At 40.5% G+C, this 27245-nt stretch overlaps 1 protein-coding gene across 4 annotated transcripts in view; it reads left to right on the forward strand.

The window, feature by feature from the left end:
- Positions 1-27245, forward strand: part of LOC124787877 (transcription factor IIIA-like) — a 91266-nt gene that overhangs the window by 13431 nt on the left and 50590 nt on the right. For all 4 annotated transcript variants that reach the window (XR_007016022.1, XM_047254851.1, XM_047254850.1 and 1 more), the window contains exons 6-7: positions 12725-12848; positions 22509-22614. Coding sequence is in view for 3 of the 4 variants with exons in the window: in XM_047254851.1 (XP_047110807.1) it covers positions 12725-12848; positions 22509-22614 (230 nt within the window). In the remaining variant the exon portion in view is untranslated. The remainder of the gene's footprint in view (positions 1-12724; positions 12849-22508; positions 22615-27245) is intronic.

Raw genomic sequence — 27245 nt, forward strand, 5'->3', positions numbered from 1 at the left:
GAAAACGCGGTCCCCCGTTCTATAGGGCGCCCCATGGTGAAAGACAGTCCCCTGGTGGTCGCTGGAAATCACTGAGACAATTAAAGAGTGTCGGTGAGCATTACAGCGACATAAGTGGCACCCTCCCCTCGAGCACCTAATAGCATTTAGGCAGATCTGTGCCCACGTTCGCCTGCTTATAAAACGACAGAAACAGGTGTATTGGGAGAAGTGCGTGTCGACCATTGGGTGCTGCCATACGTCACCTTCTCAAGTCTGGACAAAGATCAGATGTCTTTTTGGGTACCAGACCCCAACAGGTGTCCCTGGCAATAATATCAATGGTGTGCTCTCTTCAGACGCAAACGTGATTGTCTAGCACTTTTCTGAGCACTATGCTTGAACCTCTGTGTCGGTGAACTACCTTACAGCCTTTCGCACCCTCAAACGGCAGATGGAAAGAAAAGTCCTCTCCTTCAATACATGCCTTAGTGAACCCTATAATGCCCCATTTATAGAGTGGGAGCTCCTCAGCACCGTTGCATATTGGGCCGACACAGCTCCTGGGCCGGACGGATCCACAGTCAGATGATTAAACATCTCTCGTCTGACTGCAAGCGGTATCTCATCATCATTTTCAACCGGATCTGGTGCAATGGCGTCTTTCCATTGCAATGGCTGTAGAGCACCATCATTCCAGTGTTAAACCCGGTATAAATTCGCTTGATGTGGATAGCTATCGGCCCATCAGCCTCACCAACATTCTCTGTAAGCTGCTGGAAGATATAGTGTGTTGGCAGTTGGGATGGAGTCATGTGGCCTACTGGCTCCATGTCAGGGCAGCTTCCGCCAGGGTTGCTCTACCACTGTTAATCTTGTGTCCCTTGAGTCTGCCATCTTGAACAGCCTTTTATACCTGGTTGCCATCTTTTTTGATTTACGAAAAGTGTATGACAAGACCTGGCCACATCATATCCTTGCCACATTATACGAGTGAGATCTTCGAGGCCTGCTCCCAATTTTTATCAAAGACTTCCTGTTGCTCCATACTTTCCGTGTCCAAATTAGTGCCTCCCATAGTTCCCCCCATATTTAGAAGAATGGCATTCTCCAGGGCTCTCTATTTTTGGTGGCCATTAATGGCCTAGCAGCAGCTGTAGGGCCGTCAGCCTCTCCTTCTCTTTATGCGGATGACTTCTGCATTTCATACTGCTCCTCCAGTACTGGAGTTTCTTAGTGCTGCCTACAGGGAGTCATTCATAGGGTGTAGTAAGTGGCTGTAGCCCAAGGCTTGCAGTTTTCAGCCGAAAGTCGTGTGTCATGCACTTCTGTCGGCATCATACCATTCATCCAGAACCTGAACTTCATCTTAATGACGATCTGCTCACTGTAGTAGAGACTTATCAATTCTTAGGACTGGTTTCCAACACCCGATTGATTTGGCTACTTCACCTTTGTCAGCTTAAGCGGGAGTGCTGTCAGCACCTCAGTGCTCTCCACTGCCTGAGCAACACCAACTGGGGTGCAGATGGCTGTACGCTGCTGCAGCTCTACAGAGCCCTTATTCAATCCCTCCTTGACTATGGGAGTCTGGTTTACAGTTCAGTGGCACCCTCAGCGTTGCGTTTACTCAACCCAGTGCACCACTGTGGCGTTCGCCTAGCGACGGAAGCTTTTAGAATGAATTCGGTGATCGGTGTCATGGTTGAGGCTGGAGTCCCTCCATTGCATATCCAACGTGCACAAATGCTAGACAGTTATGCAGCACACTTTCGCAGTTCTCCTGAGCATCCAAATTCCGTCTCCTTTCCTCACCCGCGGCAGTACATCTCCTGCATCGGCGGCCCGGTCAGGGCTCACGATTGCGTTTTGCGTTCGATCCCTCCTCTCCGAACTGGAGTCCTTCCCTCTACTTGAGGTCCATTCATGTACACCTCCATGGTGTACACCTCGTCCAAAGCTTCGTCTGGACCTTTTGCATGGCCCTAAGGACTCCGTTAACCCCGCTACTCTCCGCTGTCACTTCGTCTCGATTCTTGACATGTTCTGGGGCCCTGAAATTGTTTACAGTGACGAGGCGATGGCCGATGGAAATATTGGCTTCTCATATGTCCATATAGGCCATATTGAACAGCATTCCTTGCATGCTGGCTGCGGTGTTCTCTCTGCAGAGCTTGTAGCCATATCTCGTGCGCTTCAGTACTTCCGTTTCTGTTCTGCTGAGTCGTTGCTTCTCTGTTCAGACTCCCTGAGCAGCTTGCAAGTTATCGACCGGTGCTACCCTCACCATCCTTTGGTAGTGATAATCCAGGAGGCCATCTCTGTCCTGGAACGCTCCAATCATTGACTGGTGGTTGTGTGGACTCCAGGACACATTGGAATCCCAGGCAATGTACTTGCTGACAGGCTGGCCAAACGGGTTATGCGGAAGCTACTCCTGGGGATCGGCATCTCTGAAACTGACCTGCACTCTGTCTTACGCCGTAAGGTTTTTTGGCTTTCGGAGATGGAGTGGCATAACAGTGTACACAACAAACTCAGTGTCATTAAGGAGAAAGCAAATGTGTGGAAGTCTTTCCTGCGGGCTTTTCGCAGGGAATTGGTTGTCCTTTGTCGGCTCCGCATTGGCCATATGTGGCTCACACATGGTTACCTCCTCCGTCGCGAGGACCCACCTCAGTGTCGCTGTGGCTCCCAAATGACAGTCGTCCTCCTCTTTTTGGACTGCCCGGTTTTAGCCGCTCTGTGGCGGAATTTTAACTTTCCCAGCACCCTACCTGCGGTGTTGGGCGACAATGCCTCAACAGCAGCTTTAGTTGTACAATTTTATTCGTGAGGGTGGGTTTTATCATTTGGTCTGAGTTTTGGCGCATGTCCTTTGTCCCTCTTTGTTCTCCACCGTAGGGCTTTTAGGGTGGAGGTTTTAATGTGTTGCAGATTGACTGGCTTCTCCTTTTTTATTCTCATGGTCAGCCAGCCATGGTAATCTGCTTTCTTGTTTTTAATCTCTTCTCCCAGTTTCTTGCACCTGTCTGTGGTTTTCTTGTCCTGTTTTGCCCATTGTAGTGTTTGCTGTCCTTCTGTCTTTCTTCTGGTTCCTCCTTTCTCCTGTTATTGTGCCATACGTCTTCTTTGTTTTCTTCTTTCCCCATGGGTAATTGTTCTACTGGGAACAAGGGTCTAATGGCCTCGCAGTTTGGACTCCCCCTCCCCATTTTAAACCAGCCAACTAACGTCACAACTGTTTACATTAGATTCATTGTGAGCAGTTGGAAGCAGGTGCATGGGCTTGCGCGTGCGCGGTTGAGTCGCGCATGTGTAGTACCTTCTCCCGCTACTGGATACAAAAGAGTGGTTGTTAGCTGAATAAGCAGTAGCAGCACGCAGTAAGGTGCTATCCAGAAAAATTTTACTGGCACACGCAAGCTGCCATATTCACTGGGAGCAAACCAGGATATCTGCCCCGGGCGGCAATTTCAACGAAGAATTAATTGCCTAGTAAAACAATGAAGTTATTTTAGTCAATTCACTAAAGGAATTTGGCTTTTATTAATCTTTTCCACTGAGGCAGTCAATGTATTTGAAACAAAGTGTTTAATTCCACACTATTGGCTAGTTTCAGCTGTTCGCTGCATTTCAAAAGGGCATGGTTTCATCTTCTAGCACATATGGCATTATGCCATAATAAAGTACCAAAAATGACATAATATGGTACTGGTACTACAAGAAAATTTACAACTGAATCTGGACATATGAATGGGCACTTTAAGCTGAATTATGCATGTTAGTATGGTTCACGAAATTTCGATGCTCTTGCAGTATCCTCTGATGTCTTGTTTCTTTTACGACATAATGTAAAATCTTTTAATGTTTTACACGTACAAACATACGGCTTCCTGCGTCATCGTAGCTGTGCAAGCATGGTGACGCCTGTTATCTGGCACTCTATGGCAACTGCTGAAACAAACCTCTTTCTAACACATTGCAGCAAAATATTGCAAATGATTGATTGAAAAGTGTTACTTTCAAAGTAAATTTCCTTTTACACAAGATGAACTACATGTGAGAATGTGCAATGAATTTCTTAACTCGCAGAGCGTTTGACTCTAATTTAAAAATCAATTCTTTGAGAACAACCATTCAGAAAATTTCAAGCCCAGATGATCAGACATTTATGTAATTATTAAAAATTTTACTGGCACATTCGTGTGATGTATCTACGCCAGAAAAGATCAACATTATACTTGAAAGTTTAGCTTCTCTTGCAGCTTATTAATTGTGAAGACCAATATTATAAATTTTTAGACAACATAGTTGTATGGAGATAAACAGCGATTAATTTACTTATAATCAATTATTCAAAATGACTGTCACAATCGCATTATTTATTTTGCCGCCAACCGGTTTCATCCCGCAATGGGATCATCTTCAGGGCAATTTACACCATTGGTCGCTCGCTGGAGTCGTCACCCTGCTTGTGCACGGTTGGTAACTATGATAGTTATGAAACAAGTAGGCGGGAAAATAAATAATGCAATTGTGACTGTCATTTTGAATAATTGACCAATATTATATGTGAAAGGCTTGCTTTTCTTGTAGCAACACTATGTATATTATTCTAAACCATTAACTTTTTCTGTTTGTGTGTTCATGCTACTTAGCAGTGATAATGCTACTGGCTGACTACATCACGTGTCCTGTGCTCTGAATATCCGCTGTATCGGCTGGCAAGGTCACGTCACATGAGCTATGACTGGCTTACAAAGGCGCATCGCAATCTTGATTTCAATGTTTCGGAAAGTAACATGCGGTGTTTGATACAATTTTAATTTATACTTTCGTAATACGAAAATGTGCAGTGTATGTGGTGCTGCACATCAAAGATCTTTCTAAAATGTTGCATTCTCTCTACCTTTGACTACCTCTTTATCCAGTCCATTTTGTTGGGTCCATCTTCCTAAGTATTGGAATATATCTGCCTGTTAATCTTCCCATATTTTACCCCTAAGTATTTCTCCCCTCGGTGTCCCTCTTACATATATGCCAACGTTCCATACAAGATCCATTTTTTCCTGCAATTACATACAAGAGCTGTAGCTCTCTTTGCATACCCTTCCTGTTTCTGGCTAGAAGGACAAGATCTTCAGTAAAAGCTGAAAACCTGATTTCGAGATTGTTTCCTTCCTTTCTTCCCAAGGTGTGTACTACTTATTCCTTCCTACTTCAGAGTTACTTCACAGGTTTTCATTATTTTCTCCAGGACTATATTGAAGAGAATTCAGGATAATCCATCTCCTTGCCTCATCTTTATGTAACTTTCAAGACGGTGTCTGTTGGGGGTTGTTTTATGATATCCCTTGTTTTCCTGTCAGTTCCAAATTCCTCTAAAACTCTAAATAAAGTTTGTCTCTCAACTGAGTCACGTGCTTTTTGAAGCCAACAAAAATTACTAATGCCTTTAGTGCTATAGAGCAGCACAGAGAACAATGAAAAGTGAAATTGAGTTCTTCACTATTACAATTGTTTTCACCCTGTCCTGGATTTAGCAGTGAATGTGTAGTTTAATCTCTCTGAGCTGCACCATCAAGTCATCTGTATTTTGTCAACAAACTGCCTAAAGGATGGAATTAATCTAGTGTTTGAAAATTATTGGAGGGATCTTGGCTGTTCAGCCAGCTTGAGAAGATTTCAAAGAAACCTTTGAGACAATGTTTCCTGGAAGTGTTCTTTCTGAGTAGGCGTACATCCTTTCAAGGACAAAGGAGAGATGTTTAGTATGTAATGCTTTAGCTCCAGGCATAGTCTATATCAGTTTAGGCAGGCTAGAAAAATATTTTTATCTTCCGTCTCAGATGTTATTGAATTTAGCATGTGTTAAAATGAAGGACTAAGTAAGGAACATGCATTTTTTGTTTTCTCCAAAAAAATTTCTGCTCCGAGATACAGCCCTCCAAAGATGACACTGTGCATACCATTCTGAAGTTGCGAATTTTGAAAAAAAATTTCAAATGCTGTATCTCTAGAACAGTTCTAGATTTTCCTTTTTTATTTGAAAGATAATTGATTTATGATTATTAAGAAATCCTCCATTTGGATTTATCTGTCAGTTTTTTTACTATAGCACTGGGCTTTTCCATACATGAAACCTGTTTAATTACCACTTTATCACATAACAGGCTCATAAAAATCAAAACCTTGCCTTACGTAACATAATTTTGCTTTTGAAAGCTGAGTAAGAGACTCATTTTTTTTTAAGCAATTTAAATGGTTCCAAAATGTATGTCAAAGGTCCAAAGACTTAAAGGTTTCAATTTATACAACTTCTGTGTACTCTGTTTTGTACTGAAATTAGCAAGTCAATGAACTAAAAATAGAACCAACAGGAACTGGAGCTCTTACAATCTTCAAAACATTGTGAAGAGTTAGTGAACACTGATGATGTTGTTGCTGTCCTTCAGCTGGAAACCTATATCCCGCAGCAGGTCCATGTCGTGGCACTACAATTCCATTTAACTCATAACTGGTGTCTATAATCTCTGCAATCCACCACACACACACACACACACACACACACGACAAACATCCCCTTTTCAGGTTGTGAATCTGAATATTGTCCTGCTGTTTCTGAGGTGTTGGCGGAACAAATGAAATTTCTTCTTTCTTGCTCTTGGAAGTGCGTGCAGTATGCGTTCGCCCATCACTTTGAGTCCAAAAATGTGTCCTCTGAATTCCTTTCACTGCATTAGTTTGTTTGGACCATTTTCCTTTTTTCTACTCACAGAAATCTTCACTTTCTTCTTTGGACAAACGAATGAGAGCTGTGGATGTGTAAGATTTCTCGACTCGCAAAAACCACCTCATGATTCTGAATCACAGCTGTATTTGGTCTGGAAAGATCATGTTTTGCAGCATGGTACTTCAGTTGGCCTCCTACACCATCATAAGGCCCCTTCCTGTGACCAGTAGCATTGTATACCCAGTCAGTTGGCACAAACGATTTACTCAATTCAAACAGCTGGTAACGATTTTTAAAATGACGAGCACCATAGGAAATAATGATCATCTTCTCTGCTCCTGTTTGCAGTTAAAGAATTTTGCACATTGCTAGCAAAGCATGTGCTGAGTCATGCCCTGTGTCATCACTTATAACTGCAACGCTTGTGGTCTTGTTTTGAAAATATGTTACTTGTGTGGAAATTGAAACCTGGTCATTACTCCAATGATACCCCTGTACTTCTTGTGGGAGGATTACAGACCAGTTCTGAGCAAAGTCACAGTGACGCATTAAACATAGTTCTTCAGCCTGTAGGCACGCTTTCACTTCTGCAATGTGTTGTTGTTGCAATTTCTTCAGATGCTGGTGTGTCACTGCTTTCACTGACCATTTACCAAGTTCATGAATGAAACTGTTCAAGGTAACACTTTTCTTAATCAGTTTATTTTCCTCCCGTGTCGCGTATGTAATTTCTGCAGAGTTACCTGCTGTGTCTTCCAGGCCAAGTAGCTGTAAAGACAGTTCTCCCTTTCCAGGGCAGTTTTTGAAACATACAAATCTCTCGCTATACGTCACAGACTACTAATGAGTCCACATGACCAACCGAGGTGTCATATGTCATGTGCTCCAGTAAGTTCTTCAAAGTTATCACAAGAAAGTTCAAAATTCGTGTAGTGCACATATAACAGATATCTATAGGTGGGTGTGGAACTACCCACTAAGGTCGTAATGCATAAAATTTTGATCTTCCAATATGTGAAGTTGTATAGCTGCTTTTATAAATTGCAAAAGTTTCTTTAATACTGCGAGTCATGTACCTCTTCACTTTCACAATTTTTTACCTTCAACTGTTACAGTTATAGTGTTTTTTGGTGGCACTCTGCCAAGAACAGTCCCATTTATCTTAAAGATAAAATGACTGCACTATTTGAACTTGAGCTGCTTCTACAGGATGGCCATAATAGGGATCTGGTCTTCCAAAGACTCCTTTTCACAGCCCTCACATTTCTTGACTTGTTTACTATGTACTTTGATACTGATGGAACATGGTTCAAAATTGTTTTCTGTGAAAATGTCTCTGGAATAATAGTTACACCTTTTCACCGTAGGATGCACAATATTCAACAGCTGAATTGATATTTGCGAAAAATTCCAGGCAAGAGGTACAAGAGTGCTTTGGTTCATTTTCTTCTGAAGATGGAATTTCTGCTTCAAAGAAATTCATCCAAAGCTTTAGTAATTTCTCTGCGCTTCCTTGATGCGTAGAGCTTAATGACTCGACTTCACTGGCCACGGTTTCTCAACTGGACTAACACCTACCTCTGTAATTGACTGATTCAGGGCATTTGTCTTCCTCGATTGATGCAAAATTTGTGTTATCTGCACCGTGGAATGCTTCACCTTGTTCAGATACTATCATTGTTATTATTCTGTCAAAACATTTAGAACACAAAGTCATCACTGGAAACATCTTCACTTTGAAACAGTCTTCAAATGAGAACACTTATTCCCAACATGAACACAGTCTGGGTTTTTTTAATCACTCTTTTGCATATTTGCAAATAGTCGGCACACTTCACTCTTCTGTGGCTCCGGTCAGAAGAAATTTCAAACAATCCTTTTCGCAAAACACACTGCAACTGTCAAGTGGCAAATTCGGCACGAAAACACAGAACTCACTGGATGGTCTCAGATTTCTTAGAAGCCTCTTTAGTGAACATATTAGCACTGAACAACTACAATACAGAAACCTGCAATGAACAACCACAACAGAGAAACTAACAAGAAACTACAACAAGAAGTGCCTGCAACAATGAAAGTGAAAAGTAATAACTGCAACAAAGAAAGTGATAAGAAATAATAAGAAATAATAAGAAATAACTGCAACAAAGACAAGAGAAATAAACATTGTAACAAAGAAATAGTAAGAAACAACTTCAGTGAAGACATACATTACCCTGGAAAGTTTAAAAAATGGTTTTTTAAAATAAAACCTGTCCAACTTAAAAGTGGAAGCTCTCCTTTAAAGAGACTATAGTACTACATGGTACTAATCTGCAGAAAAAAAAAATCTAACTTTTCTGGATTGGCATTTCTGAAAAAAAAATTCTGTAAATTATTTTAAAAAATTCAAAAGGCGAAAGTAAAAGAACTTTGGCAGATATTTCCAAACAGAGAATACCTTGTAAGCATAAAGCAATTATCTTTCAAATAAAAAACTCTAACAAAATATCTAGAACTGTTACAGAGGTACAGCATTTAAAAAAAAAATCCGAAATTCGCATCTTCAAAATGGTGTTTGCAGTGTCATCTTTGGAGGCGTGTAGCTCGGGAGAGGAATTTTTTTGGAGAAAACAAAAAAAATACATGTTTCTTACTTACTCCTGAATTTTAACATACGCTAAATTCAATAACATCAGAGACTATGAAGGTAACCCCCCCTCCCTGAAGTAATACGGATTATGCCTCCATATTTTAAAAAGCAGTTGGTGGATAATTTTGCAGGAACACATTTCTCTCTCTGAAATTGTGAATGCGGCTTCAATGAAACAGCTTCAAAATGTCGTTAAATACTGGTCCAGTTCTAAACAAATTATTGACTAGAAATCTACAGTGTTTCTTCATAGGTAAAGCAACTGCTGGTGATATTTACTGAGTTAAATGAAATTTTGAATAATGCCCAGCTTTTTCGTTCAAAGCTATTATTAACCAGTACAATGGGACATACCCTCTGCCACACACCTCACGGTGGTTTGCAGAGTATAGATGTAGATGATACATTATGATGGACCCAATGTTAACAAACCTGTGAATCATCTTATGAATGACTCCCTGACCCTGTTAGGGGAAAAAAAGCTTGATTGATTTCGGCATGTGTAACACACACAACATCCATAATGCATTCCAAAAATACTTACAAGACTTTGGTCACAATGATTTGGACATATTGTTTCTCTGTAACTTTTTTGGTGGCCAAACATCTCATTTGGAAGATATGGAAAAAAAATGTAATAATTTATTTCAGCCAACTAGCCATACGAGTTCAAAGTACATGTTGCGGTTTGCGTGTCCTCTTATTGACCATGTCCTTTTCGTACAGAGTTCTGTATGGTAATGTTTACATATATGATGACACAGTTTACACTCACACATTTCATTTGGTTTATGATATGACATGTTATTGCAAGTAAGGTGGTGGAAACCACAGACTACCACTCTAGTAAACACATGTCTCGTCTTGAAGTTTTCCTTTGTCCATGTTCGGTCAATCAGGGTGCCTGTACTGTAAACTTCTGGGGTTATGTCTTCTCTTTTTTCCTTCAGTGTTTTTAGTAGATTTTTCCGATGCATCAGGTTTGTCCATAGGTGCTCAGTGAGGAACAATTCCCTCACTTGGAGGTATACAAATCTAGATTGCATTGTTTTAGACACTCCAGTTGCTTTCTTTGAGTAGGTCATCTTTACTCTTCATAATGTCGCTAGGCTTTTCACTGTGAGATGTTGTCTGATGATTTCTATGGTGAACAGCAGTATTGGTGAGATTTTAGCTCTGAATAATGGAATTGCTGTTTCTGGGATGAGGCGTCTAATGTGGATTATTTCACGGATAGTCATTATTGCTTGCGTTAGTTTCTCTGTCACATGTTCTTTGAAACATTTTGCACTTGTGTTGGACCCCACTTACGTCAAGTTTGGTACAATTTTCAGATTTCCCTCCCTTATGAAGATCTCAGCTGATGGAGATTCTCTTCCACCATTTGTGAGCACCATCATTTCTGTTTTTGCCACATTTATTTTGAAGCCGCATTCAGTGCAACAATCTTCCATGTTGTTTATTGCTTAGTGTAGTTTTACAATGTCCTGTGAGCCTATTACAGTATTGTCTCCGTATGTGTATGATGTTACATCCTCCCTTTGGGTATTCTTACATCTTCTTCTGCTGCAAGAATAAGTAACAGAGGACTTAATGGGTCTCCCTTTAATATAGCACTTTTATTGTCAGTTGTATGCACTGTTATGGAATGGAGGCTGTTTCTATGTACTTATTGTAGAGTTTTGTGCAGATTGGCCTTCGTACTTGGGCTGCATTTTTTGAATATTCACTGACCTCTTTTGTGGCCAATGGGACCCATTCTGTAGTTGTATGTGGCAATACCTCCTGTTTGTCCTCTGGTCGTCCTTTTAGTCCTTCCTTCTTCAGTATGTCGTCGAAGTGCGTCTCTCATTCTTTCATATTGGTGTAATGTGTTTTGGTTGATTTTCTGGGGCTTAGGGCAGTATATGGGTCTCATGTGGCTTCCTCCACTAGTTTCTTTCCTTCTCTTTCCCAGAATGTTCTCTTCTTTTCCTTTAGAATTTTCTTATATTGTTTTTCGATGTAAGTCTTAGGAGAGCTGTGTTCTCTATTCACCATTTTAGTTGGTGTAGGCTTTCTAGTACAGCTATCCTTAGCCTGTAACACTCAGTGTTGGGTCATTTTCTTCGCTCTTCTTTTGCATTTCAGTTTGTTTTATGCTGTCTGATTTTGCTTCCAATTTTTCTGGTGCCTGTTGTTCTCGAAAGTGCCTGTTACTTCTTTCTTTATGCTTTTTGCCATTTTCCTTGGATACTTATTTCCAGAGGAATATCCTTCCGAATAGTTTTGTATATCCGTTCTGCAATTTGTCCCCTACTATAAGTAGTGGTTTATTATTTTTACTCTGAGTGAAAAGATGGTTTACTTCACCTGTTATGTCAGTGGCTGTTTTGTTCGGTTGGAAGTATGCTGATGTTGTTGTAATGTTTTTCATTTCTGTCAGGTGTATGTTCCTGTTTGAAAGTTCTGGTTATTGGTGTTAATTTGTGAGGACTGCTGTTCTTCTTGTGGGTCTTTCACTGTTTCCATGTTTTCCTTGCTGATGAATGCAGTAAAATTCTGGGTGTTGCCAGTTTTGGTCAAAAATGTTTCTGTTAGAACTGCTATGTTTGTAGGAGCATCTTTAAAGTTCCTACTGCTTCTATTTTTTTGGGCATTATTCTTGTGTCTTATTGAAGAGACACCCAACTGTTTTCATGGGGGATGGGAATTCAGTTTTATTTGCCAGTTCTAAATTGTGAAAGGGTATTCCTACTTAAAGGACTTTCTATTATTGTTGTTTGTCAGTTCTTTACATTTCATGTTCTCTTTGAGTCCCTTCTTGTTGAGAAATTGTTTTACCAAATCAGGTGTTGTGTTAAGTATTCATATACTTCCAAAAATATTAGTCCTGTTTCCATTATACCTATCAAATGTTTCAATGAAAATTTAAAAAAATCCCTTCTTTGCACCTCATCCAGTCAGCACTGAGCATGCTTCTTCTCTCATTACATTGACACTCAGTGTCCTCAAGGTCATATGAGAAAGGAATATGCTGGGGAAAAGGAGTTTTCTGTTGACAACCCATTGATGCCACTATCCTTTAAAGACATACAGTTTCAGTTGAATGGAATAACTTAGTGTAATTTGTGTGTGTGTGTGTGTGTGTGTGTGTGTGTGTGTGTGTGTGATTATCATCATGTTTGAAAGACAAATTACCTATGTGGATTTTGTGGGTTAGAGATGCAAGTAGATTCTTCAAACAAGGTGTCGGCTGGTTTATTTTAAGGTTAAGTGGTGCTTTTTAAAGCAATTGTTGTGACTGTTGCAGTAGCATTCCAGAATTTGAAAACAAATTTTCATATCGAGTAATTTTGAAAAGTGTGGAAGATAGCTTCTTGTTGTTACTTTTCCAGAATACGTCTGTGATCATTGTGGAAGAGTATTCTACAATAAGACACGCCTCCGTTCACATGTGATGGTACATCAAGATCCAAGTGAACGTGAAGTGATCTATTGCCCTTACAACAATTGTGGCAGGTAGGTAGCTTCACAGATTTCTCTCACTGCAGAAAGCAATATTGTAATTTAGGATTGAAATTACACATCTATTTATTCATACAAATCTGGGAAATAGTAATTATATGCCATCTGTCCAAAAAGTTCCGAGACTTATTTCATTCCTGGTGTATAAATGACTTCTACAGTGGAGCAGTGAACTGAACACCTCGCAGACAAGTGTTTATTCTCAAAAATATTTTGAAGAAGAGAAATATGTTTGTGAAGTTTATCCTGCATATCATGAATCTCACAAAACTATCCTGCCACAATTAATTGAAATGGAAAAAGTGGAAAATTCTTTTCTCAGAAAAATCATCACAGGTGATGAGATTTGGAGATAAGTAAATAACTATCTGCAATTTTTCCCTGATCGTCATTAGGTTGGCTGTATGGTTTTGTGCACTAACCAGGTGCTAAATGGGACCATTGTCTTCACCTGTGGTACACTGCAGTGTCTCGCGTCCGTCGGCCGTCGTAATTTAATGTATATATTATTATTGTTATTATTATTTTTTGATTGTTGCCGACTTACGTGGTGGGCCTTCATAAAAATGATATTTAAGTTGAACAATGTAATAAACTTTTCATATAAATTTCCTCGGCTAGTCAGTTGACGTTAAAGCAAAAGATCTTTAGTTATTAATTACAATTGCGGCCCACACACGCGCGAGAGTATTTTCTTACCTCCGTTAACCATTGTATTGTAGTCAGAGTCCTGGCTCTGGGTCTCGGCTATGCTACTGAAAATAAGAATCTTAAAGCTAAGTATTTCTGCAACTTCGTGCGGCTGTGGAGAAAAATTAATATTATGTTAATAGCTGGCGAGTTTTCCGCTTCCGCTAATTTTTTGTAAGTTAATATCGCCACGTAATGGCGTCGTTGACTGCATCGGCCGCTGCGATTGTTGAGCTGTAAATTACTTGAATGCAGGTTAATTCAAGGAAGGCGGACATGAAATCGGGATCACCTCTTACAAATTACAAGTGCACAATAATATTAAATCGTTATATTATATGTTTAACTCGTACAAATATGCTTACATTTGTCAGCACACGCAAGATGTACCTCTAGACACATTCAAGACAAAAGAAGAAGTGAAGTCGACTAAAAAATTAACAAAAGAGCGTATCTTGTCGTCTCTTTAGATCATTCTGTCATAAATTATTTCTTTGCAATCTAAACCTACACAGAGAAATTATTATTTTACGGCTACATGATAAAAAATTTGGCACTGGGGACGCTATATTGCCCCCCGAAATGTTTGTGTCATAAAAAAATGTTCGTGTTTTTTGACACAAATATTTCCACTTTCATGTCCACAGTGTCCACACGCAGATTTTTCTTTCACAGTTTATATATGTCACATCGTATGTTGTAATTACTGAGGTGCGTTGCACACAAAGTGTAATACAGATGAAGTTCAAGGTATACAACCACGAGTTAGTCTGGAATATTTGAAGTCCCAGGGGTGTCAACTGTTCGCTCCCCATTTGGCGCGGCCGTAGGGAAACCTGGGGAAAACCTCGGCGGAGCGACAGACTAACTGCTTTGGTCACTTTCACTTGATTGTTTCTGGAATGTCATTGGAGTACAGGATGTGCATACAAATATTTTGTTGCACTATGCAAAAAATGAGGTCATTAAAACAATTGATTGCGGTGTCGTTGATGATCTACGCCGCGACGTTTGGCTCGCGACGGCGTCGGTTGGTGTGTTCGGTGCTCGGCGTTCGCGGCGGCTGCGGAGAGGTCAACGCCCGCTCGACGCCAGCGTGTGTCTCGCCGTCGCGGAACGTCAGAATCAGCTGATCGGCTGCACCGTTGGCGATGCGCTTCTGTCTCGGCCGGGCGTGGCGGAGTGGGATGATGTCCGCCCCCCGCTCTTGTTGGCAGGAGTCAGCCCTGCTACGCATCTCCGACGTAGTACATGAAACATACACACAACCAACGTAATATTTGTTTCCCGCTGCAGATGGTTACGCTAGTGGGAAAGAAGAATTTATTAGTGCGGCAGTTGTTGTTAAGTTTTCGCCAGTTTCCGAGTGTCAAGCTAGCACTGTCTTGCAGAAAACATGACATGGACCTTCTCCCGTGAATGCAGTTTTGATGCAATACTGTTTACATTACACGTCAGTTTTTGTCTTGATAAAATTATTTATGTTTTCGCCGCACTCGCAGGCACTGGTGAGTGTCCCAATACGAGTTTAGCACAAACATTCGCCGTTTCTGCGGTCGCTGTTTTGCAACAGTCCACGCATCGCATTCCAATCTCGCATTATTGTGCTCACTGAAACTACAGTCTGTCCCAAAAATATTGACTGTGGGTTCACTTCACGTTAACAGTTCACATTTATAAGCAAATTCACAGTTTTTCGTGCGTAATATTGGCGTTTGGCGTCCTCACCGCTGTTGAACGTTCAATACTAGCACTTCACTGTCCATATCACAGTTTCACCTTCACAGTATTTCACACTGTTTAAAGTAACTGTTTCGATTAGTTCACAAACACTAATGTATTTCATTCAGTCTGAACTAGATTTTGGTTCGTGCTGGATTTTACCAGTCTCTCGCACTAATTATCTCTTTTTATTTTCCACTTAGAGTCGTACTTGCCTTCAGATTTTTTGACTATACAATTGTATTTCCGTCTCATCTGAGGTCAGTCCCCATGTCATGTCTGCCCACTCATTGCGTACTTGCCCTCCAGAGCCAGGCTCGACTTTACAAAACTTTGCCTCTCGCATTCTTGTACACATTTTATAATCTAGGCCTAGCGTGCAAGTTCCTAGATTAATGTTAGATTTGTGACTTTTGTTTGCACTACAAATTCGTGCAAATCTCTGCCTTAGCAGATGGCAATATATTTTAACAGTGCTTAGCGGTAGTCGCGTTTACTGATTTGCTTTGTACTTTGTCCACAACACATGAGGTACCTTGGGTGATGTACACCCTGCACTCATGTTGTTTAGTAAATTATGATTGAGCATATTTCAAGATCGGTATAGACATAAATACATGGAACAACATATACACTATAATATTGAATTTCATAAGTTGCATTACTACTACAGTTCTAAAATATTCATGACACACTAATGAAAAATTCTTTCATCGTTACATGCTGTTGAACTTTTTTTTAAATATTTTTTTAAGCATTTTTTTAAAATGAAATTTATAAAATATTCTTAAACCTACGTTCATTTTTTTTCTTCAAAATGCAATTGCTTAAAAATACTATTAATCCTTAACATCTACAAAATTGAATCGCACTAATCTTGTGTGCCTCATTGTCTTTAAATATTACACTAAAATCGGAACATTTACACACAGAAAAAATACACTATAAACTTAACCTACTACACACAAATGTAAATGTTGCTCTACTGAGCGAACTTCTTTAAGTCTTTGTAAGTATTTTTCTTATTTCCTTGGTAACTGCCTCCTTATTTGACCACGGAATGGTGTAGTTTGCGTGACAGAAAGTATCGTTAGGTACCACTCCGATGTTATAGGTGTAGCCCTCGATAACACCGGGTTTTTCCGAAAACACATTCTCATAATCTGTAAGTAGCTGAGTCAATTCGTTTTGTTGTGCTTCAGTCAAATGTTCTGACTCCCTAACTTTCATGGCTATCAGTTTCCTTTTTTCCTCTTTGTCTTCAGTAATAAAATCTTTAAAATACGCTTGTCTTGTACTTAAGTCAGAATATAAATTCATTACCTGTATTCCTTCGAATCTCGTTTGAAAGCTCCGGCAATATTTACCGTGCACTTCCCGTGTCCTCAACAATGGCAAAACTACACGTGTACCCTCATTCATAAGGCTTACTTCCCCGCACAAGAGGTCGATTTTTGCGTCCCTCTGGCGTAAAAATTCCATCCCCAGGATGCAAGCAACACCTAATCCCTTAACTACTAGGAACGAGCTTTTCATTGCTTCATTTCCTACCGTAAACTCGACTTGCACCTGGTGCTTTATGATATGAGATTGTGCACCTATTGCCCCTGTAACACGACAATTCTCCACTGGCAATACTGGTATTCTATTATTTTGACTCAAGTACTTGTAAAAATTTGCACTCATGACATTGGTTGACGCACCGGTATCGACTATTATCTGTATTGGTGCTCCATACATATCTGCTTGCAATATAGCCTGCACAACACTTTTGTCGGTTCGGTTACATTTCTGCGGTATGTCTACAAGTTCCTTTTCTATTTTTGTTCCTTCATTGTATCTCAGCATACAAAGTTTATGGCTGTCATCCGTGAATGTGCCCTCACTACACCATCCTGCAGCCAACAACGGAGAGCGTATTGTGGCTGTCCTTAGTTTAACGGATGAGCATTAGTGGGTTGACAGTTGTCTGTCACTTCCACTAACCTCACATTGTGGTTCTGGTTGTTGTTGTTGCTACTGTTGGGTTGGCCGCCCTGCCTCCCCGATGGTGTATTTTGATATTGTGTATGGCTCTGGTTTTGTGGTGGTCGGTTGTAACTCCCTGACATATTCTGTGACGGACCTGGGTTGGCGTTCCATTGTGGCGCTGTGTTTTGTTGCCACTGTGGTGTCGGTTCGTTACGACCACGCCACTGGTTTCGGTTGTTCCGCCATTGCGGATTGCCGTTACCATTATATCCATTACTCATGCATCCATCATGATGTCTCTTTCGATTTTCACGATTATAACAGTTGCCGTTATAACCATTGCCATTGTTTGTGCCTTGATTCTGTTGCCGGTGCTCGTGCCTATTCCCGTTACCATTTGGTACTAAGTTACTACCGTTACTGTGGCTGCTATTGTAATCGGCTTTGTGTTGATTATAGCCTGCATGGTTCCACTTGTTTTCGGTTTTCATATCTTCGATCAATAGGTCAACAGAATCCACTATTTCCATGAATTGTTCTATATCGTATTCCGGCACATTGATGAAATATCTTTTAATTTCACTGGGCAACTTCATTTTTATTAATCTGATTATGTCACGATCGGACATTGGCTCGTCCCAGTACCTGGTTTTGTTTATATACTTTTCGAAATATTTGCGTAATGTTCCCATCTTAGGATTGTACATTTCTGGACTGTACAACTCCTTTCGTAGTCTTTCTTGGACGCTATCGGACCAGAATTTTTGCAAGAATGCACCTTCAAACTGTTGCATCGTTAGACATTTTTCGGACACGTCGGTGGCTCACAGTGCCGCGTCACCTTGAATAAAGGAGACCACGAACTGTATTCTTTGTCTTTCCGTCCATGTCCTGGGAAACACATTCCTAAAGCTCTTAATAAATACAACAGGGTGGACATTTCGTTTTTCGCTATTGAAGGGTTGGAATGTCCTGTGTTTTATTACATTGTCCTCTTTTTTGCACATCTGATTGCTACATTCTGGGACATTCATCACTTCGTGATGTACGCTGCACGGTATCGCATGTTGTTCGTGCTCATAATTCGCATTAGGTTGCGGTTGCGCACTCGCACCCTGGCTACCGTCAGCGTTATTATAGTAATCAGTGCGCGGAGTCTGATTCATGATCTGTCCGCCACTGTTTACATTGCTTTCCAACGCAGACAGTCTCCGCGCGACCTCCTGTTGCCAATTTGGCAACTTCACAGTCACACGGGACTTAATCTGTGTTAATTCGGCATGTAGTGCGGCAGCGCTGGCGTCAATATTTACACTCGCGGCCGCAGTCGCTTGTTCTACAGCTGTTTTTACGTCGCTTTCAATCTTTGCAGATATCTCGCGATCCTTTACTTCTAGCCATTCATTTAATTCTTTTTCTACTTTTTGAGCTTGCACTTCCAAATATGCGTCAATACTTTTCCGTGCATCTATCTCCACATTATCCACGCGGTTGGTTAAAGTCTGGACATTATCTTCAAGCCTAGCCTGTGATATCTGTAATTTTTGCATCTCTCCGGCTAAGCTTTGCACAAGATCGGGGATCTCTTTGCAAGCGTCCCGCATCTCGGCAAGTTCGCTTTGGATACTGTCGAGTTTTGCTTCACTGCGCTGCTCTTGCTCAATGAGCTTTTGTGTTAATTTTTTCTCCTGCTCATGCAACATCTGAGCCAGTTTTTCGTCTCTTTGTTTTTCCCTCTGTTCTGACATTCTTTCCTTTCCCTTTCTTTCAGTTCTCTTTGTTGCTCTTGCTCATGGAGCATCTGAGCCAGTTTCTGATCTCTTTCCCTATCTCTTTCTTCTAACCTGCGCAGAAATTCTGCAAATGGGTCTGCAATCGGTGAGCATACTGGTGCCCCGCTTAATCTAGCACTCGATTGGCCCCCCTGCCCAGGCAGTGGAGTTACTCTATTCCCATTCTGCTGTGGAGCGTCATTCACCGTCCACAGATCCTCGCCCCCCGCTCCGGAAATTATGTTACCCGAGGCGGTGGCTTGGGATTCGTTTACGTATTGCAAATGATTCTCACTTTCCATATTAACAGAATTTTGTTCTTCTCGTACGGATGCTTTAGGTTGTCCTATCTTACCCATACTAAATTCACTTTAAGCCACTGACAAATCTTTAACACTGATACACACACGATTAATTATCCCCTCCAAAAATAAACACATAAATACACAAAACGAATAAGTATCCCTCCAAAAATAAACACATAAATACACAAAACACCGAAGGTATCTCATGTGTACATGGGTTCGATATTCCGCGCAGAGCTACACAGGATGCTTGCACAATAGGCCTTACCTTACTTATTTTTCTTTCTCGCAATCCTTTTTCTTTTCTACACTTTTTCCTCTCCAGATCTCCTCAGGGTGTGGTTTTGTTGTTGTACATGTAAAAGAATTCATACAAGCATTAATATTTTACAACAATTAGACACATACATAATTACATTCATTACAATAGAATCATATTAATCGGGCCCCACGTTGGGCGCCAATCTCGCGTCCGTCGGCCGTCGTAATTTAATGTATATATTATTATTGTTATTATTATTTTTTGATTGTTGCCGACTTACGTGGTGGGCCTTCATAAAAATGATATTTAAGTTGAACAATGTAATAAACTTTTCATATAAATTTCCTCGGCTAGTCAGTTGACGTTAAAGCAAAAGATCTTTAGTTATTAATTACAATTGCGGCCCACACACGCGCGAGAGTATTTTCTTACCTCCGTTAACCATTGTATTGTAGTCAGAGTCCTGGCTCTGGGTCTCGGCTATGCTACTGAAAATAAGAATCTTAAAGCTAAGTATTTCTGCAACTTCGTGCGGCTGTGGAGAAAAATTAATATTATGTTAATAGCTGGCGAGTTTTCCGCTTCCGCTAATTTTTTGTAAGTTAATATCGCCACGTAATGGCGTCGTTGACTGCATCGGCCGCTGCGATTGTTGAGCTGTAAATTACTTGAATGCAGGTTAATTCAAGGAAGGCGGACATGAAATCGGGATCACCTCTTACAAATTACAAGTGCACAATAATATTAAATCGTTATATTATATGTTTAACTCATACAAATATGCTTACATTTGTCAGCACACGCAAGATGTCCCTCTAGACACATTCAAGACAAAAGAAGAAGTGAAGTCGACTAAAAAATTAACAAAAGAGCGTATCTTGTCGTCTCTTTAGATCATTCTGTCATAAATTATTTCTTTGCAATCTAAACCTACACAGAGAAATTATTATTTTACGGCTACATGATAAAAAATTTGGCACTGGGGACGCTATAAGTGTTATTAAATCAGTCTGTACTGTGACATAAAGATGGCCACACCACTGTCTGTTTGCACCATAGACAAACATTGTTCCATAATCAGTTTTTTGTGGTCTGAAGGTGTCCCAGGAGCAGCAAGTCATAGAAAACTTTCAGTACAGTAGAGAGACAATATTTTGCCACAGAGAAGTGTTTACCTATGGACTTAACAGATGAAAGTGGTCAAATGAGTGCGAAGAATACGAAGAGCAATATGTTCAGCTATGGCAAAAATTGATGCCAATATTCAACAAGTCTCTGTATTGAGTCTGAATAACACAAGAGTGATTGTTGGTGATTTGGGAAACCACATGCAGGTTAGTCATGTTTCTGCATATGAAATCGTGCATAACAGGCTCAACTTTCACAAAGTCTATGCAAGATGGGTTCCAAAACAATCAGACGAAGTGCATAGACATAACCATGTGAAAATCTGTCAGCACCTACTGGACTGTCATGCTAACAAAGGTGAAACATTTCTGACACACGAATTCATTACTTTGCACGACAGAGTGAATGCCAGGGCATGGAATGGAAGCACCTTGCATCTCCAGTCAGAAAGAAATTAAAGAGACTGTCATCTGCAGGAAAAGTTATGCTTGCAGATTTTGGGACTCAGGGTGACCAATCCTGGAACATTACCTGGAAAAGAGGTTAACAGTAAATTTTACACTGATATGCTGCTAAACAAACTGAAGCGTGCAATTCACAATAAACTAAAGGTCGATTATTGGAAGGTCCACATACTGCTGCCCACTCTGCTCAAACTCTTCTTGTTCCAAGGTGTGGGAGCAATTTGCTTACTATCTCAGTCTCACCCAATCAGATTTTAATCTGTTCGGTCCACTTAAAAATGCTTTGAGGCCATTGATTCAACTCTGTGTTTCATGCTCCAATGTATTTTCTCTGTGTGTCGAGGCCATTTGTTTACATACGACTTGAGACAGAACAGGCCAAGGACCAGGCATAACTCACGACTGCATGTTTTTACTGTTTGCAGTTTGAGTACAGTTTATGTCTATATTTCTCCTCCTAATTCGCTTTTCTAGTGAACACCACTTTTTCAGAGGGTATCAGATAGGTTCGCAGTGGTTTACCAAGTACATTGAAAAGCAGAGTGACTGTGTTGAATACTGATATCAATAAAATTGTTTTCTCTTGTTGTAATAAATTATAAAACATGACTGCATGACAAAACGATGGGAGTGGTTCCCAAAGATCGAAGAAAGTGCGAATGTGATGCATGAGTGAACAACATACCAAAGAAGGTCTTTCCTGGCATTTTTACGCGATAGTACGAACATTTTATACATTCTAATCAATTGGAGAAAGACTATGCAGGGCCCCTGAAATGTTTTAATATCATCACCTTAACGTTTCTCTATGTTTTATTAATCCAGTCTCGAAACTTTTTAGGCTAACAGGGTGATTCTTAAATAGTTTATTTGTAACCACAATATGTGTGTGTGTGTGTGTGTGTGTCAAGTTTATTAGCAAGTGGACACAACAGTGAATTGTGACATCCAATTTGTGCCTATTCCCCCCCCCCCCTACTCCCCCTGCCCCGTCTCTTAGAATACTGACATTCTGATATGTATGGATCAAGAACTTAAGAAAGACTCTGTTTGTTGTACTGACTAATTTGGATTAAATTTTGGGGTATTTCACTTATTTTTTTTTTTAAATCTCTTTGTTGTAGTTGACACTAATGAGGTTTCCTTTATGTGGAACTGATAATATAACTACAAAGTACAATTATGAAGTTTTGATGTTATGTTGGTTTTTCCATATAATTGAACAATGTTTTTTTATCTTTGAGTGAATTGCTTATCTGCTAAGAAACTTCTGCATTACTGTCTAAATTCTTCATAAAAATTTGTTTTAATAAAAACATTTTACAATTTAAATTGCACAGGTACTATTTTGAAAAGAAGAACCTGGACCACCATATCCACGCATGTCATGATAAGAAGAATTATCCGTGCTTGCATCCTGGCTGTGGAAGACAACTAAGTAGTCAGGTATACTGTACAAATGGATTCATTTGGTTCCTTATACCTATCAATCAGATACTGGATGATGTGATGGACGGTACAACATACAGCAGCCTTAAGAAGGAAGCAATGGATCGCAGAAAATGGAGAGGCAAAGGATCTGCTAATATAGCAGAAAACATCATGATGATGATGATGATGATGATGATGACCTATCAAACATCCTCTATATTTACATGAACTTTATGTTCAGAATACTAGAGTGTATGATACATATATCATTAGTCCTATGGTTCTCCACTGGAAAAATTCTTAAAAATAATGGCTGCTTTTAATTCTGACTGCTGCTGTTATTACTGAATACTTTTAAATACTACCATGTACTTGGAAGACACTAATTATTTGTATTATCACTGTGTTTGCAGATTCATAAATTTCATCAGCCCAAATTTTTCAGGTTTTTACATTCAAAGAAATCCTTCAATGTGAATAAAAATGTCACTTTCCAAGCCATTTCAAATTCAATAAATTACCTGGGCAATCCCCCATTTTGTGTGTGAAGCAGAAAAATTAAGAACAGTCCATAGGTAGATGGAAATTATATCTGCATGGGAAGGCAAATTTATTGGTAATCAGCAGCTGTAGCTTGCTGCAGGTCCACATGTCATTGCAGAATGCAAAGAGTCAGTACTACATTCAATGCTGCTCATAGCCATCAAGTCGTCCTTAACTTTCTTCAGCATCCAGAACCTGTTCCTGTGCCCTAATACGTATGTACTGGTCTCTGTTAAAATTATTACATTTTAATGATATGTGTTCCACGTACTTCACAAATACGAGGAGGCCCGTAAGTAGTAAATCCCAAGTTGAGTTGTTGTAATGTTTAGTAACCATGCTTGTGACATGGAGGAGAAATCTTGTATGCGGTCTGCTGAAATTATGTGTTATTAAAAGTTACATGTGTTGAAATGGTGACCAGTATGTTTTCCCTGGGATTATACAGGGTGAGTCACCTAACATTACTGCTGGATATATTTCGTAAACCATATCAAATACTGACGAACCAATTCCACAGACTGAACGTGAGGAGAGGGGCTAGTGTAATTGTTTAATACAAACCATACAAAAATGCACGGAAGTATGTTTTTTAACACAAACCTACGTTTTTTAAAATGGAACCACATTAGTTTTGTTAGCACATCTGAACATATAAACAAATACGTAATCAGTGCCATTTGTTGCATTGTAAAATGTTAATTACATCAGTAGATATTGTAACCTAAAGTTGACGCTTGAAACCTCCGACGTTCAGTTGCGTGTTGTAACAAACACAGGCCACAGTCGGCTAGCAGCATCTGCAGGGACATGTTTACGATGAGGACCGTGTTTACGAGTGTGGCTGTAGTGCACTGTTGTGGTTTGGTCTAGCTGTCGCAGTGTCCGCATGTAGTGCTTGCTGCTATTGTTATTCTGCATTCATCTCCGCACGCAGACCAACTGTAGTACACCGTGTACGTCTGTGATAGTGTAGTGTTGTAGGAACTGTGACCATGATGTATTCGAACTCTGAAAAGGCGGAGATGATACTCATCTATGGCGAGTGTCGACGAAATGCAGCTGAAGCCTGCAGGGTGTATGCAGAACGGTACCCGGACAGAGAGCATCCAACGTGCCGCAAATTGCAAAACATCTACCGCCAACTGTATGCAACAGGTATTGTCGTAGCACGCAAACAGGTCCGTAACAGGCCTGTCACAGGAGAAGCGGGTGCAGTAGGTGTGTTAGCTGCTGTTGCCATGAACCCACACGAGTACACGGGACACTGCGAGAGCCGGCGGACTGAGTCAAAGTAGTGTCATGTGCATACTGCATCGTCACCACTTTCACCCGTTTCATGTGTCGCTACATCAGCAATTACATGGTGATGACTTTAATCATCGAGTGCAATTCTGTCAATGGGCATTAACAGAGAATGCGTTGCAGTTCTACCTGTTTACCGATGAAGCCGGTTTCACAAACCACGGGGCAGTGAATCTACGGAACATGCATTACTGGTCCGTGGACAATCCTCACTGGCTCAGACAGGTAGAGCGACAGCGACCGTGGACTGTAAATGTATGGTGCGGAATCATTGGCGACCACCTCATTGGTCCTCACTTCATTGCAGGGGCCCAAACAGCTGCAACATCATCGCGTTTCTACAGAATGATCTGCCAACGTTGCTCGAAAATGCCCCACTGGGAACGCGCCGACGTATGTGGTATCAGCATGATGGTGCACCTGCACTTTCCGCAATTAACACTAGGCTGACCCTTGACAGGATGTTCGACGGGCGTTTCGTAGGACATGGAGGACGCATAAATTGGCCAGCCCGTTCTCTTGATCTTACGCCTCTGGACTTCTTTCTGTGGGGTACGTTAAAGGAGAATGTGTACCGTGATGTACCTACAACCCCAGAGGATATGAAACAACGTATTGTGGCAGCCTGCGGCGACATTACACCAGATGTACTGCAGCGTGTATGACATTCGTTACACCAGAGATTGCAATTGTGTGCAGCAAATGATGGCCACCACATTGAACATCTATTGGCCTGACATGTCGGGACACACTCTATTCCACTCCGTAATTGAAAATGGAAACCACGTGTGTACGTTTACCTCACCCCTCATGGTAATGTACATGTGCGTCAGTGAAAAAGACCAAAAAAAAGGTGTTAGCATGTGGACGTAATGTGCTGTTCCAGTCTCTTCCGTACCTAAGGTCCATCACCGTTCCCTTTGGATCCCTACGTAATTCGGTGCTCTCCGATACACACAATCGAACAGCGGAGGAGTGGTACTCAAGCGCCAACTTTAGGTTACAATATCTCCAGATGTAATTAACATTTTACAATGCAACAAATGGCACTGATTACGTATTTGTTTATATGTTCAGATGTGCTAACAAAACTAACACGGTTCCATTTAAAAAAACGTAGGTTTGTGTTAAAAAACATACTTCCGTGCATTTTTTATGGTTTGTATTAACCAATTACACTAGCCCCTCTCCTCACGTTCGGTCTGTGGAATCGATTCGTCAGTATTTGATGTGGTTTACAAAATATATCCAGCGGTAATGTTATGTGACTCACCCCGTATATCCAGTGTGCGTGGCTGTACTCTGCAACCAGCAACATGCAGGAAGTTCGTCTCCAAGTCTTGAGCACGTACTTGATGCTCCAAAGCTGAAGACTATTTCATACATTTTGAATTGATGGAACTGTACTGGGGATACTGCATTCAGGGACTGCCAGCATAACTGAGTGCAAGGAGTTGCTGCAGTACCTTTTTCTTGGTTTTGTTGGTCACTTTCGGTCTCCCTGAAAACACAGAATATCCAGTATGGTGCAAGTCATCAAAAGGTCCATTATAGAGAATAACATCCCTTCAGTTAAAAGCAGGAGATAGTATTGTATTTACTTGAGTATAGGATGATCCTGAATGCAAGATGACCTCCCAGATTTTTAAGAAGCTATTTGGGAAAAAAAATTAACTTTTCTGATTAATAAGAATTACATATTGTTTTACTGATATAAAGTATCTGTCTAAAAAGTTAACACTGTGTTCTAACGTCATGCTATTTATTAATTGTCTAAATTTTGATAACGCAAGAAGAAATAAAATTAAAAAAAATGAAATGGCCTTCATTAATTTTCATCTTCACTAACTTTTTTGCTTACTAAGGTTGTTATCTACAGTATCATTACTTTGAATAACTGTTAATATCCGAATAGCACAGATATTAAATTTATCTTTGTTGTTGCAAGTATTTGGTTGTTTTGCCTAATATGTTGTGATTTCTGAGGTTGTGGTTACGGTACGGCCTGAGAACACAGCTGCTCCCTCTCCCAAAAACATAGCAAGATTTTGCTTCTATACTGATGTGAGAATGTGACATTGTCTCTTGTTGCCAAAATGTTGTCTGCCCGCTGCTCTCTTGTTGCCTTAGTAGAACCAGCAGCTGGCACATCCTCTTTCATTCCCGACATAACCTCAAAAGTGAACATCAGAAACATTACAGCACCAAACGCGTTAAATATGCCACTGGCCTCTATCTAGATATTCACTGTCTTCTGCGGAAACATCTACTTTTGTTGAGTAATTGTCCAATTTTAAAGTCAGTTCAATTCCAGCTACAAATGGATTCAGGCTAATTCCAGTATAAATGTCGCAGAAGTTTATGGAAAGCCAAAGTATGCGGTATAGATTCCCATTGTTGGCAAGAACTACAAAATTTTCTGTACACACACTACTCCCGTCCCTGCACTCATAATAGTTCTCAGCCAAGCTGGTGTCACTGTTCTCCCTCAAATCCTTCCATAGTGCTGTGAATGATCAACTGCGAAACACGGGCTGCAATATCTTCTAGATGCAGGTCATATATAACAAGAGCAACCAATACATTAAAAAAAAGGATTGCAATTATGATTCAGTCCAGCTCACGAACTTTCGCTCATCTCATGTTCTAGTGACGTCTGTTGGTGCTGCCTCCGTGACAGGTCCTGCCACTGTAATTTATTTTTGTGATAAACTGGATTAATTTTCTTCCATGTTTCACTGAATGTCACCATTATCTTCTAAAGCTGGTAACATTTTTATCCGGTATTCTAATAGGTG

Source organism: Schistocerca piceifrons, chromosome 3 (assembly GCF_021461385.2).
Source record: "Schistocerca piceifrons isolate TAMUIC-IGC-003096 chromosome 3, iqSchPice1.1, whole genome shotgun sequence".
Classification (NCBI taxonomy): Eukaryota; Metazoa; Arthropoda; class Insecta; order Orthoptera; family Acrididae; genus Schistocerca; species Schistocerca piceifrons.